The sequence below is a fragment of the Bufo bufo genome, chromosome 9, assembly GCF_905171765.1.
Source record: "Bufo bufo chromosome 9, aBufBuf1.1, whole genome shotgun sequence".
Taxonomy (NCBI): Eukaryota; Metazoa; Chordata; class Amphibia; order Anura; family Bufonidae; genus Bufo; species Bufo bufo.
The window spans coordinates 23676516-23691352 of NC_053397.1; the positions used below are offsets into that span (position 1 = coordinate 23676516).

At 50.6% G+C, this 14837-nt stretch overlaps 1 protein-coding gene across 2 annotated transcripts in view; it reads left to right on the forward strand.

Moving 5' to 3' along the window:
- Positions 1-14837, forward strand: part of FRMD4B (FERM domain containing 4B) — a 224655-nt gene that overhangs the window by 139725 nt on the left and 70093 nt on the right. For both annotated transcript variants that reach the window (XM_040406589.1, XM_040406588.1), the window contains exon 7: positions 362-384. In XM_040406589.1, coding sequence (XP_040262523.1) covers positions 362-384 — 23 coding nt within the window. The remainder of the gene's footprint in view (positions 1-361; positions 385-14837) is intronic.

Below are 14837 nucleotides of genomic sequence, written 5' to 3' on the forward strand. Positions count from 1 at the left end.
TGGGGTCTGGCGGAGATCCAACTGCAATCTGGCAAAAATGCAGAGAATTGGCTGGACAGAAACCGCTGCACGCTGCGTTTTTTTTCTGGCCAATTCCCGGCATTCTCTGCCAAAGCTGGCGGCCAGATCACCCTACTGCAGATGTGAAAGTAGCCTAAAATGCAGGTGTGAACTATAGTATTCTGCTAACTATAGTAATAATTCTCACTTGTCTTGGAACTGTAAGTGGTCGGCGCGTCTTGCCGGCTGGGAGTTGTAATTCTCTGGTCATTGAAGAGTCACAGGTTGTAAATGCATGGCGGGCGGTGTTTTTCAGCTGAGACAATCCTAACTTCTTCTTTTTTTTCTTTTCCATTTGTAGGAGGCTCGGGGAGACTACAGTAGGTAATTAATCACCGTCTTTTGTCTCTTGTACGTTCATGTTGAGTGTTGGTTTCTGAATGGTAGGCAGCCATGCCAAAGTCTACAACTCCCCCCCAGGCCACTTGAAGTTATGTCTGCAGTGCATAGTCTGCAGACAGGGAGGGGGGCTTTGTAGGGAAAGTGTGCTGACAATCCAAAAATAGAGGTTTGGATAACATCTCCTAGGTTTCAGCCCAAAATACGCCAGCTCGCTCAGACAGCGAGGGCATTAGAGCTGTCTGTCATCCCAGGGTTTAATTAATTCCCTCCCTTTTCATTATAGTCTTTACTTAGGCCTTGTGGTTATGAGGGGCCCTCGTTTTACTGCTAGATGATCATTTGCGGACATTTTCGTTGACTTTTTTTTTTTTTAGCACAGTGATGTCAAATGGAAGTGAGTAGTCGGTTTATCCTAAAATGATTTTGTTAAATGTACACATTTATGTATAAGTATAGGGTGAGTCAAAAGCCAGAAAACACCTTCCTTGACCTGCTGAGTGGGTCAGAAGTCATGAAATGTATTTACCCATTTACTGTCAAAACAAAATAATTTGCTCTGTGTGAGGGTCTACGGATGGTCTTGTGATCGATTTTGGGTGGAAGGGTGTTTGTTGAGCACACCTTGGTCAGAGACAGTTACATGGTCCACTGGTGGGCACCTATCATCTTGTTGGGTATGAGGACGGTCTTTGAGTATCCTCTAGTCAAGGAGAGTTTCATGTGACGGCCTGCTTATGAGGTCCCTGTTGAGTTGAAGGGTAGTCTATGAACATGGACAATTTCGTGTCAGAGTCATCTTCTGTGTTGGGTAGAAGGGGTTCCCAATAGCCTAACTTATCGAGTTGGTCACCCTCATCTGTGTAACCAATTATGCATGTCTATCTAAAAAGGAGCACCAACCCCACCCTATTCATCTTGGGCTAAAACTGAAGTATCTGAAGGCCAATTGTTGGAACAAAAGTTTGTATGAATTTTTCTATCAGTTATTAGCCCATTCATTATTTGTCGGCAGCACATCGTTCTATGTAAACGGGGAGCGTGCATAGTAAGGGAGGATGAATGATCGTAATAATGATCATTCAACCCCCTTTCATTTTGCATCAACCTCATGATAAGTTCTTGTATATCACCGATCATCACTGGCCTGGCATTGGCTCATGGCCATACATATTAGATAGCTGTTGGCCCACCATTATCTCCCCAACTCCTCCTTACACATGCACACTCAGCTCGGGCCAAGCTTGCATGTGTCCTGAACAAGGAGAAAGCTGCTGCCAGACACCTCTGTCAGTGACTTAGGCTCCTTTCACATCACCGTTGAGGAGCAGGAGAACGGAAAGGACGGATTCTGCAGATAACTGAGACCTAACTGAGCGTAACAGAGCGTAAAGACCCCATAGACTATAACGGGGTCCGTTCGGGGTCCGCTCAGAATATGATTTTTGAGCAGAGACGAAAGTCCGTTACGCTCAGTTAGATCTCAGTTATCTGCAGAATCCGTCCTTTCCGTTCTCCTGCTCCTCAGCGGAGCCGGAGAACGGACAGGAGAAACGGTGATGTGAAAGGAGCCTTATCTCCCCGAGAATGAAAGTATCGAGCAGTTGAAATCCAACTGGCCGATCCTTATTTCCCCCAACATCTACTGTCTGGGAGAAGTTGGGACAACTCCAAAATATTAGGTGGCTGACCGGACCTGCTGAGATCTGCAGGTTTGGCTGACATTTATCTAAGGGCTCGTTCACACGAACGTGTGAAGCCCGTGCCCATGCTGTGGACTGCAAATTGCGGTCCGCAATGCACGGGCACCGTCCGTGGGGCAGCCGCATGTGGATCGTGGACCCATTCACTTGAATGGGTCCACGATCCCTCCGTTCCGCAAAAAGATAGAACAATATGGCAATGGGCAGCACACGTTCGTGTGAACGAGGCCTAAGGCCTCATGCACACGGCTGTTGTTTTGGTCCACATCCGAGACGCAGTTTTTGCGGCTTGGATGCGGACCCATTCACTTCAATGGGGCCGCAAAAGATATGGACAGCACTCCGTGTGCTGTCCGCATACGTTGCTCCGTTCCGTGGTCCGCAAAAAAAATATAACCTGCCCTATTCTTGTCCGCGCTTCGCAGACAAGAATAGGCAGTTATATTAAAGGCTGTCCGTGCCGTTCTGCAAATTGCGGAACGCACACAGACGCCATCCGTGTTTTGCGAATACTGAATTTGTGGACCGCAAAACACACAACGGTCGTGTGCATGTAGCCTTAGGCCTCATGCACACGGCCGTTGTTTTGGTCCGCATCCGAGCCGCAGTTTTGGCAGTTCTTATGCGGACCCATTCACTTAAATGGGGCCGCAAAAGATGCGGAAAGCACTCCGTGTGCTGTCCGCATCCGTTGCTCCGCTCCGTGGTCCGCCCAAAAAATATAACCTGTCCTATTCTTGTCCGCGCTTCGCGGACAAGAATAGGCAGTTATGTTAAAGGCTGTCCGTGCCATTCCGCAAATTGCGGAACGCACACGGACGCCATCCGTGATTTGCAAATCCGCGGTTTGCGAACCGCAAAACACACAACGGTCATGTGCAGGAGGCCTAAGTATGTGATTAAGGCTCCATTCACACGTCCGCAAATGGGTCCGCATCCGTTCCGCAATTTTGCGGAACGGGTGCGGACCCATTCATTTTCTATGGGGACGGAATGGATGCGGACAGCACACAGTGTGCTGTCAGCATCCGCATTTGCGTAGAGCGGCCCCGATCTTCGGGTCCTCAGCTCCGCAAAAGATAGAACATGTCCTATTCTTGTCCGCAGCTTGCGGACAAGAATAGGCATTTCTATAGGGGTGCCGGGCGGGTGTGTTGCAATTTGCGGGTCCGCAACACACCACGGACGTGTGAATGGAGCCTAAGGCCTCTTTCACACTACAGGTTTTTTTTTTCGTTTTGCGGGCCGTTTTTTGCGTTCCGTATACGGTCCGTATACGGAACCATTCTTTTCAATGGTTCCGCAAAAAAAACAGATTGTACTCCGTATGCATTCCGTTTCTGTATTTCAGTTTTTCCGTTCCGTTCAAAGATAGAACATGTCCTATTATTGCCCGCAAATCACGTTCTGTGGCTCCATTTAAGTCAATGGGTCCGCAAAAAAACGGAACACAAACGGAAATGCATCTATTGAAAATGTTATACCCAGCCCAATATTTTCTATGTAATTACTGTATACTGTATATGCCATATGGAAAAACGGAATAGAAACGGAAACACAACGGAAACAAAAAAACTGAGCAACGGATCTGTGAAAAACGGACCGCAAAACACTGAAATAGCCATACGGTAGTGTGAAAGAGGCCTAAATGTCCAGATTTTTTTGCCTATACACATCATGTAAAGCCGTCCTTTCACTTATTTTTTTATTTTTTATTGACTTCCCTATGCGTTGGCCCTGCCGGCTACATAATGGCTGGCACAAGGCACAGGAATTACAAGTTCACATTACACTTTTTTTTTAGCTCTGTTTACCCTTTAATTCACTTTCTAGCTGCCATACATACAGGGAGCCTTACAGCCTTGGAGAAATCTTCCATTCTCTAAGTGCATGGAGCTATTAGTAACAACTCACTGAGCAAATACGGAGCAGAAAGGTCACACTTGGGCCTGTTAATGATTCATCCCTCTTTCCCTTTTTTTTTTATTGCCAAAGTGCGAGCTGATAAAATGTCAAGGCCTTCCCACACGATATCCCCGGCCGGTTTAATAATAACCAGTGACCATTTGAACTTGAGACTGCCCCACCTGATCCATTACTTGTGTGTTCACGGCTTTTCCATTGTGTCTATGGGAGCACGCACTGGTGAATACGGCTGGGTTTGCACGAGAGTGTATTTAGTAACGTCCAATATGAATTGAATCTCATACAACACAATGTTTTTGAAGGGCGTGCATACTTTTGCAACCACTTTTATGTTATTTATTTGCATCTAAAATTAAATCTATACAGCTCGCATGCAGATCTGTTTGTCTCATGTGTAGTATGATCCTACAGTCATGGGCTAAGGCCACACATCAGATTATTGTCAACCAAATCTGCAGTTTTCAGCAATCTAATGTGTATGGGGAGCTCCTGGAGCTGAGCATGTATGTAGGTATGTGTATGGGGGAGCCGGAAGAGAGATCTTTTGGTTGAATGAATCCTATTGGAGGTGCGTGGGTACCTTCAGGCTGGTCATATGCAACGTGCTGCCCCCCAGGGCCGATCGTGTCCCAGGTTTTTAGGAAAGTCGAGTGGTTATGCGGCCTTATTAGTTTTGTGTGTGTCACGGTGCTCCTACCTGTATACCATTGCTCCCCAGGGTTAGGCTTCGTAGCAATAAATGGGAGAGTAATGGTGGAGGTGGAGAATAAGCCGAGTCCAAACGTTATAAAGTTAAACTTGAATAAACTTGCATCCAGACAATAAGTGGTCTTTCTCTTGGCTCCAACAGGTTTTGGGGTAAACGGGCAGGCAAACTGTCATGGTCTTACCTTCTTGCTGTTCTCCTTCGTTTGACATGTGCTGGCGGCCATCTTGGTTTCTGGGTTTCTTGTAGCCTTCCACCCTGCGGCTCCTCCTTCCCACTGGGAGGAGCTGGATGCCTAGCTCATATATATAGGAGGTCTGTGGCTTCAGTTCCTTGCTTGGTCCTCCTGTGTTCACATGCTTCTAAGACTGCTGCTGCTTCTGGTTCCTGATCCTGGTTTCGTCTGACTACCCTGCTGGTTCCTGATCCTGGTTTCGTCTGACTACCCTGCTGGTTCCTGATCCTGGCTTCGTCTGACTACCCTGCTGGTTCCTGATCCTGGCTTCGTCTGACTACCCTTCTGGTTCCTGATCTCTGGCCTCTCTAAGACTCTGCTTCGGTTTCACCATTCGTTTGGACTTTTGCTTTACAGCTTTATTTTCAATAAAGCCTTCTTATTTTCACTTATCTCTTGTTGTACGTCTGGTTCATGGTTCCGTGACATTAGGACCAAGCCATGAGTTCTGACGGTACAGGGCCATCCTCGCTACCCATGCTGGTTGCCAGACTTGATCAGCAGGATCACCTGTTGGGTCGGTTCGCTGTGGCGTTGCAAACCCTGCTTGAACGCACGGCTCATTTCGCTCCCGTTGCCGATGGGTCGGTTGTCGCTCCTACTGCCGCTCCGGTTGTTGCGCCAGAGTCTACCCCGACACCTGTTGTTGCGCCTGCGGTGTTTCGGGGTATGACCGATTCTGCCCCTCTTCCACAGCGCTTTGGGGGAGAGCCAACTCAGTGCCGAGGTTTCCTTAACCAGGTGGGCATTTATTTCGAGTTGCTGCCACATGCCTTTCCTACTGAGAGATAAAAAGTGGGCTTCTTGATCTCGCTGCTCTCGGACAAGGCCTTGGCCTGGGCCAGCCCTTTATGGGAGAACAACAATCCGGTGGTTGCCGAGTTTTCCGGTTTTGTTGCTTCTCTTCGGAAGGTATTCGATGTGCCGGCTCGTGCTGCCTCTGCTGCGAAGCTCCTTATGTCCATCAGACAGGGTTCATGATCCGTAGCTGAATACGCCATTGAGTTTCGTACCCTGGCAGCAGAGGTGGGCTGGAATAATGAGGCTCTGGTCGCTGCTTTCTCTCATGGTCTCTCGGATGCCTTGAAGGATGAGGTTGCAGCTAAGGACCTACCAGTGGAGCTCGAGTCTCTTATTTCTTTCCTGATTTTGATTGACACCAGACTCAGGGAGAGACCTTCCTTTAAGGAGAGCCTGCGGAGGTCTTCTAACAGATTGGCGCCTACGTTTGCTGTCCCACCCGTGCCTCCCTCTCCTCCCACGCCTCCTGGGGATGACTTGTCTGGGGGTGAACCCATGCAGCTGGGGTTTGCTCGCCTGTCCGAGGGGGAGAGGGTACTCCGGAGACGCGAGGGTCGATGCATGCACTGTGGTCTCGGTGGGCATTTTCGGTTGACATGTCCGAACCGTCCGGGAAACGCTCGTACCTGAGATCCTGTCGGGGGCAGATCTTGGGTGGAGTCTCCTCGTCCCCGGTTTCCCGTGTTGACAAACCACTGATCACTGTTGTCCTCTCCTGGGTCGGGGGCTCGGTGACGACCCAGGCGTTGGTGGACTCTGGTGCTGGTGGTTTGTTCATTGATAGTGTGTTCGCTGCCGCCAATTCCATTCCTCTGCAGGCTCGAGGTTCCCCACTGGCTCTTGAGGCGATAGACGGCAGACCCCTTCTGTCGTCACACGTGACTCATGAGACCCTTCCAGTGGGGATAGCCATTGGTGCCGTTCACAGAGAGTCGGTCTGTCTCCAGGTTATTTCGTCTCCACACTACTCGGTGGTCTTGGGGTACCCCTGGCTCCAGAAGCATAATCCGACTTTCGATTGGAGATCGGCCGAGATCCTCTCGTGGTCACCGCAGTGTGGGGCTAGTTGCATCCATGGGTCTGTCAAGTTGCTGTGTACTTCCTCGGACTCTCTGTTGCCTCCTGAATACGAGGAGTACCGGGATGTATTCGATAAGGTGCGCGCGGTTGCCCTACCTCCGCACCGCCCATACGATTGTGCCATAGAGTTACAACCTGGTGCCGTTCCTCCTCGTGGCAAAGTCTATCCACTGTCGGTAGCGGAGAATGAGGCCATGGAGGAGTACGTGAGGGAGGCGCTTTCACGCGGACATGTAGTATACGGGAGTTGTAATACCCGTTACTACCAAAGGTCACTTGGTGTGCTGTCGTCCCTCCTAATTATGGGAAGTTGCTTTATGTCAGTTTTATAAAATGTAATGTAATGTGTGTATTTTCCTGTCATTGAAACTTGCACTTACAGGCCTGCTAGGGGTGTCATTCCTACTTCTAGTCCATAGAGGGAGCTAGGGACCCCTAGTTTATATAAGGCCAGACCAGGAAGTGCAAGGGGAGACGGAGTCTAGTTTCAGTAAGCTACAGTTGGAGATTAGACTATGTCTGAGACAAGTCCAGGCCTGAAGCCTGCTGTTCAGGAGAAGATTCCCTCCTGAATACCCATATGCAGAAGCAGGAACATCTTAGCCTAAGGGCCTGAGGAACCATTCAGAAGCTAGGAGAGACTGAGGCAAAGATCAGAGGAGCCAGAGGTACTAAGAAAAACAGAGGAGGTACTTATCTAAGCCCAAATCAAGGATATAAAGCCAGACTTAGGTTAATGGGCCTTGGTGGAGGATTGCTACATTCCAGGATCAGACAGAGTTAGAGTGCAAGCTCCTTTGCTGCAAATCCTGTGTTCAACACTCTGTAATAACCCTGCTGTACTGTATTGCCTGCATCGACCGAATTGCCAAATCGACTGTATGCTGAGGAACTGCGTTTCCAATATTGTCTCTGCCTGCAAACTACTAAAGTTGAAGTTCTGTTTAAGACTACGTTTCCTCCATTTATTCCTGCATCCGCAAACGGCGTGCCACCGTTTACTTGGCACTGGCGTCACGAACTATTCCTTACCTATACCTGCCCTTGCAGAGAGTCAGCTGTACCAGGTTAGTGTATATTGCACTACATCACCCAGAAACACCCACTGCACACAACTTGAGTACGCTGCACTTCTCTTTTGGCGTCACGAACAGGATACGCACGCTTTCTAGTGCAAGAAGCGTGAACTTTGTGCCTTATACCGTTGCCCTGTGACCAAAGTGACATTTTCCTGTTTTATTCAAGTGGACTTTGTGGATTAAAAATCATACCCAAAGTGTGTCAAAAACTTCTAAAAAGCGCTGTACAGTATTGCGCTGCACAGAGGAAGAAAATCGCCGCATTGGAGTGTGGTTTTGTGGACTTTAAACATTCCTGCTTGCCGTCAGTGAATAGACAGCGTTTGTACCTAAAGATGGCCGCTGGGCTTGCTGAATTTACTGCTGCGTCACCTTCATCCCGAAAAGGCGGGAAAAATTGGCGCCTTTCTGAGGAAAAAGCGGGAAGAAGGTCAAGGGCAGGCGCCACGGCTTATCTGGACATTTGCATGTCTGCCAGCATGGACACCGCCCTCCATATACTGGAATACCTGGGGGGCGGCCTCCCAGTGCAATGGGAGGAGCTGGCTACTTTAATTGACGCGACCCTATCGCTCTCCTCAGAAGGATCGAGCATGTTGAATTGTGAGCAGAGTGTTGCTGCAGCGTCCGCACCTGTAATTGAAAAAATGACCGACACCGGTGTAGAGCCAGAAGAGGCTCCACCGGCCTACGCTCCGGGACCGGAGCAACCCGCCTGCCGCACCAGGGAGAAAGAACCCGAGCCCTACTATGGCTCATGGAGGGACTTTTTTCAGCCATCGTTCAAATGGTCTTCCCTGATGGCGGAGATCCGAGAGGCCGCTATCAAGCGGAACATAAAGACTAAGATCGTGTATGAGGAATTGACCAAGACCATCCACGAGAAGCATACGCACACCCAACCCCGCCTGGAAAGGAGAAAGGGAGTGGTGCTGTCGTTTGACAAACCCCGTGGCTACGGGTTTATTCAGGACTATCTAACTGGCAGAGACCTCTATGTCAATCGAAGGTCTGTCAAAAGAGACTACCTCCCTTCGTACCAGCACAGCCTCCGCGAGGGAGAGGAAGTGGAGTACACCCCTGCCGAGGGCCTGCGAGGCCCCTATGCGACTGCTGTGACCCGTCCGAAGCGAGGACCTGAGGATTGGGAGGCAGAAGAAGGAGAAGACTACTCTGGCTGCGAGCGAGAACCGGAACGCTCTCCAGAGCCGGCCCATCACGCTTTTCAGGAGCGGAGCTCCTTCATCGGGCCGAACGTCTTCTGGCAGCCAACCGTGTTGGAGAAATGGGTGAGCCCCTATCCTTCCCCCGAGCTGCCTCGTCGGGAGAAGACAATATCTGAGCTGGAACAGTTAAAAGGACTTAGTGCTACCTTTGAGAACATCCGGATGGGACGGAGACCAGATGCAAGTCCAGAACCTGAAGAGGCCGAGTCTGCGTCATCGGTGACTGTACCTGCGCCGGCGGCGCCAGCGGAGAACAGCGACTCCGACACAGAGAGTATCGGTGAGCAGATCGTCCGGCTGGAGGAGAAGTTGCGGGAGTTGCGTAAGACCTACACCGCCAGGATCCAGACACCGCCGAGGAAGGATGAGGTAAGGGTGCCTGTCACCACCCGCCAACCGCCTTCTGTTGTCACCGCTCCGTCAGTAACCCAGACCGGACCCGCGATTGCCGTAAATTGCTGCACCCCGAGCACCGGACCGCTTGCTGCGGCGGTGCCAAACATGTCGCACCCTGCAGTGATCATGCCAGGGCCGGCACGGCCCACCAGAGGGTTCACCCCTAGGCCTATGGGGCCAATACCTATTAGGGGCCCCTTTACCCTGCAGCTGCCCCCTGATACAGTCATGTGGGCCCATCCTCCTGTAGAGGAATACTACAGAAGATACCTCCCAGCAGAGCCAAGCAGCTACAATATGCCACTGTGATCAGCCTGCTAGGCCTTTGATTTATTTCTTCATAAGAAGTTGATGTTAACCCTTCCAGGACAGGAGTCCTATGTTGCTGGTCCTTTGTTGCGGCTGCCAGTTTGTCCACGGCTCAGTGGTAGGTGTTGACCACTGAAATCTCAAAGTCAGCAAGGCCGCGTTTGTTTCCAGGACCTCCTGCCTGCTTTTGTGACCCACGCCAAGTTGTGCCTGTTCCTTTGTTGCACCTTTTACCCTTCACCCCCTTTTCAGGTTGATCAGGGGTGTTACAGCACTTGTCTTTGCTGTCCATTTTATTGTGCAACCAGTTACCAAGGAACCGTGCCCGGAGACAGACTCAAAAGTACCTGAGCCTCTGAGATTCTTACTCTTTTAAAAGTATTGTGCCCAGAGATGGACTCCACCGCATGAGAGCCTCTGTGATTTAATAAGAAATAACCTGGGTACGGACTCATGTTTGTTATTTGAGCCTCCAAGAACTTTTATACAGTTTTCTACTGTTTTATCATGGACTTATTCCTTGTCATGGACTATCCTGGTTCTAATGTTACGCTGTGCCAGGTCAGCGCCCCCGTTCCATTCACTATCCTGAGAGAAGAGAACGACGCCCCTTGTCACCACCCTTCACCTTTGCCAATTGGACCTGATGTAAATGTAAATGCAGATGAATTACATGTATGTATGCCTGCATGTCTCTATTTTCTATTTCAGGTAGAGATTCCAGTTGGGCGACCCATGATGGAGTACGAGGTCGTACTCAGCTTAAAGCAGTGGGGTATGTAGTATACGGGAGTTGTAATACCCGTTACTACCAAAGGTCACTTGGTGTGCTGTCGTCCCTCCTAATTATGGGAAGTTGCTTTATGTCAGTTTTATAAAATGTAATGTAATGTGTGTATTTTCCTGTCATTGAAACTTGCACTTACAGGCCTGCTAGGGGTGTCATTCCTACTTCTAGTCCATAGAGGGAGCTAGGGACCCCTAGTTTATATAAGGCCAGACCAGGAAGTGCAAGGGGAGACGGAGTCTAGTTTCAGTAAGCTACAGTTGGAGATTAGACTATGTCTGAGACAAGTCCAGGCCTGAAGCCTGCTGTTCAGGAGAAGATTCCCTCCTGAATACCCATATGCAGAAGCAGGAACATCTTAGCCTAAGGGCCTGAGGAACCATTCAGAAGCTAGGAGAGACTGAGGCAAAGATCAGAGGAGCCAGAGGTACTAAGAAAAACAGAGGAGGTACTTATCTAAGCCCAAATCAAGGATATAAAGCCAGACTTAGGTTAATGGGCCTTGGTGGAGGATTGCTACATTCCAGGATCAGACAGAGTTAGAGTGCAAGCTCCTTTGCTGCAAATCCTGTGTTCAACACTCTGTAATAACCCTGCTGTACTGTATTGCCTGCATCGACCGAATTGCCAAATCGACTGTATGCTGAGGAACTGCGTTTCCAATATTGTCTCTGCCTGCAAACTACTAAAGTTGAAGTTCTGTTTAAGACTACGTTTCCTCCATTTATTCCTGCATCCGCAAACGGCGTGCCACCGTTTACTTGGCACTGGCGTCACGAACTATTCCTTACCTATACCTGCCCTTGCAGAGAGTCAGCTGTACCAGGTTAGTGTATATTGCACTACATCACCCAGAAACACCCACTGCACACAACTTGAGTACGCTGCAGACACATTCGCAAATCTTCGTCCCCGGCAGGGGCTGGATTTTTCTTTGTGAAAAAGAAGGGCGGTGAGTTGAGGCCTTGCATCGATTACAGGGGTCTCAATCGCATCACGATCAAGAACGCTTACCCAATACCCTTGATTTCAGAGCAGTTCGATCGCCTTAAAGGGGCCACGGTCTTTACCAAACTCGACCTGAGGGCGGCATATAACCTGGTAAGGATCAAGGCGGACGATGAGTGGAAGACCGCGTTTAACACCAGGACCGGTCATTATGAATCCTTGGTTATGCCTTTTGGGTTGTGCAATGCGCCCGCAGTCTTTCAGGAATTCATCAACGATGTTTTCCGTGACCTGTTGCAGCAGTGTGTGGTGGTCTATTTGGATGACATCTTGGTATATTCTGAATCCATGGAGGCCCACATTCTGGATGTCAGACGAGTGTTGCAACGGTTACGAGAGAACAAGCTGTTCGGTAAGCTTGAGAAATGCGAATTTCACCGATCCCAGGTAACCTTCTTAGGTTACATCATTTCCGCTGAGGGGTTCTCCATGGATCCTGAGAAGGTTTCGGCTGTCTTACAGTGGCCCCAGCCCAGTGGTCTTCGTTCCCTGCAGCGCTTTTTGGGCTTCGCCAATTATTATCGGAAGTTCATCAGGGACTTTTCCATGCTGGCCAAGCCTCTCACGGATCTGACCAGGAAGGGCAGTAATTCCCAGGTCTGGCCGCTCGAGGCCATCCGAGCTTTTGAGGCCCTAAAGTCCGCTTTTGTGTCGACTCCGATTCTGTCGCATCCCAACCCTGGGTTGCCCTTTGTCCTCGAGGTGGACGCGTCTGAGACGGGAGTAGGCGCCCTTCTGTCTCAGCGTAGAACACCAGAGGGTCCTCTGCTTCCTTGTGGGTTTTACTCCCGGAAACTGTCTTCCGCGGAGTGCAACTATCAGATTGGTGACAGGGAGTTATTGGCCATCGTGCAGGCCCTTAAAGAATGGAGGCACTTGCTCGAGGGTTCGGTGGTTCCGGTTCTCATCCTGACGGACCATAAGAATCTGACCTACCTTTCTGAGGCCAAGAGATTGACACCACGTCAGGCCAGATGGGCTCTGTTCTTGTCACGTTTTAATTATGTGGTCTCCTACCTACCCGGTTCCAAGAACATCAGGGCGGATGCCCTATCACGGCAGTACTCCGAGCTGTCCAGGGAGGAGTCGATTCCGACTTCGGTCATACCTCCGAATCAGATCCTGGCCACCATTCGCACCAGCCTGACCTCTCCCCTGGGTGAGCAGATTTTGGCGGCTCAATCTGGTGCTCCCTCTGGGAGACCCAACGGCAGATGTTTTGTGCCTGAGGAGTTGCGCACTCGGTTGTTGCGAACCTACCATAACTCCAAGACCGCGGGGCATCCTGGAAAGAATCAGCTGTCCTGGGCTGTTTCACGTCTGTTCTGGTGGCCTTCCCTACGTTCCGACATCGCCGCATATGTAGCGGCATGCTCCGTTTGTGCCCAGAGTAAGTCCCCTCGGCACCTTCCGTTGGGCCTTCTGCAACCCATAGCCACCGGGGAGCGCCCATGGTCACACCTGGGGATGGATTTCATTGTGGACCTCCCTGCATCCCGAGGCCATACGGTCATTCTCATGATTGTGGATCGGTTTTCCAAAATGTGCCACTGTGTTCCTCTCAAGAAGTTACCCTCTGCACAAGAGTTGGCCACGATTTTTGCCAGGGAGGTCTTCCGGTTGCACGGTTTGCCCAAGGAGATTGTGTCGGATCGGGGGAGTCAGTTTGTGTCCAGGTTCTGGCGCGCCTTTTGCTCCCAGTTGGGGATTCATCTCTCCTTCTCCTCGGCCTACCACCCTCAGTCCAATGGGGCCGCAGAACGATCCAATCAGGCCTTGGAGCAATTCCTTCGTTGCTATGTCTCCGATCACCAAGACAATTGGGTTGACCTTCTGCCTTGGGCTGAGTTTGCCAGGAACACGGCGGTGAACTCTTCCTCTGGGACGTCTCCCTTCATGGCCAATTATGGGTTCCAACCTGCCGTGTTACCGGAGGTATTCTCTCCCCAGGATATTCCGGCGGTGGAGGATCACCTTTCCGTCCTACGTGCTTCTTGGGTACAGATCCAGAAGTCCCTTGAGGCCTCTGCGCAGCGCCAGAGACTCCAGGCTGATCGCAGACGAGCGCCTGCTCCTTCCTACCAGGTTGGAGACAGTGTATGGTTGTCCACCCGAAACCTCAAAATTTGAGTGCCCACTCCCAAGCTGGCGCCTCGCTTTGTTGGTCCCTTCCGAGTGCCTTGCAGGGTAAACCCGGTAGCCTATGCCCTTGCGCTTCCTCCTGGCATGCGGATCTCTAACGTGTTTCATGTCTCCCTGTTGAAGCCACTGGTGTGTAATCGTTTCACTTCCTCGGTTCCTCGGCCTCGTCCGGTCCGAGTGGGCAATCATGAGGAGTATGAGGTGAGCAATATCCTGGACTCACGCCTGGTCCGCGGTCGGGTGCAGTTTTTGGTCCATTGGCGTGGTTATGGTCCAGAGGAGCGTTCCTGGGTTCCCTCCGCAGATATCCATGCTCCTGCCTTGCTCCGAGCCTTCCACGCACGCTTCCCTCAGAAACCGTTTTTTGCTCTGCGGAGGAGGGGCCCTTGAGGGGGAGGTACTGTCATGGTCTTACCTTCTTGCTGTTCTCCTTCGTTTGACATGTGCTGGCGGCCATCTTGGTTTCTGGGTTTCTTGTAGCCTTCCACCCTGCGGCTCCTCCTTCCCACTGGGAGGAGCTGGATGCCTAGCTCATATATATAGGAGGTCTGTGGCTTCAGTTCCTTGCTTGGTCCTCCTGTGTTCACATGCTTCTAAGACTGCTGCTGCTTCTGGTTCCTGATCCTGGTTTCGTCTGACTACCCTGCTGGTTCCTGATCCTGGCTTCGTCTGACTACCCTGCTGGTTCCTGATCCTGGTTTCGTCTGACTACCCTGCTGGTTCCTGATCCTGGCTTCGTCTGACTACCCTGCTGGTTCCTGATCCTGGCTTCGTCTGACTACCCTTCTGGTTCCTGATCTCTGGCCTCTCTAAGACTCTGCTTCGGTTTCACCATTCGTTTGGACTTTTGCTTTACAGCTTTATTTTCAATAAAGCCTTCTTATTTTCACTTATCTCTTGTTGTACGTCTGGTTCATGGTTCCGTGACACAAACTTGGATACCTTGCTCTATGTATCTCTGCTGTGCTAGACTCTGGCTTTGGTCTGGTAGCTGGACTTTATGAAAGTTCTGGTACCTTTGAGTGGGGTGCCTTTGGCTG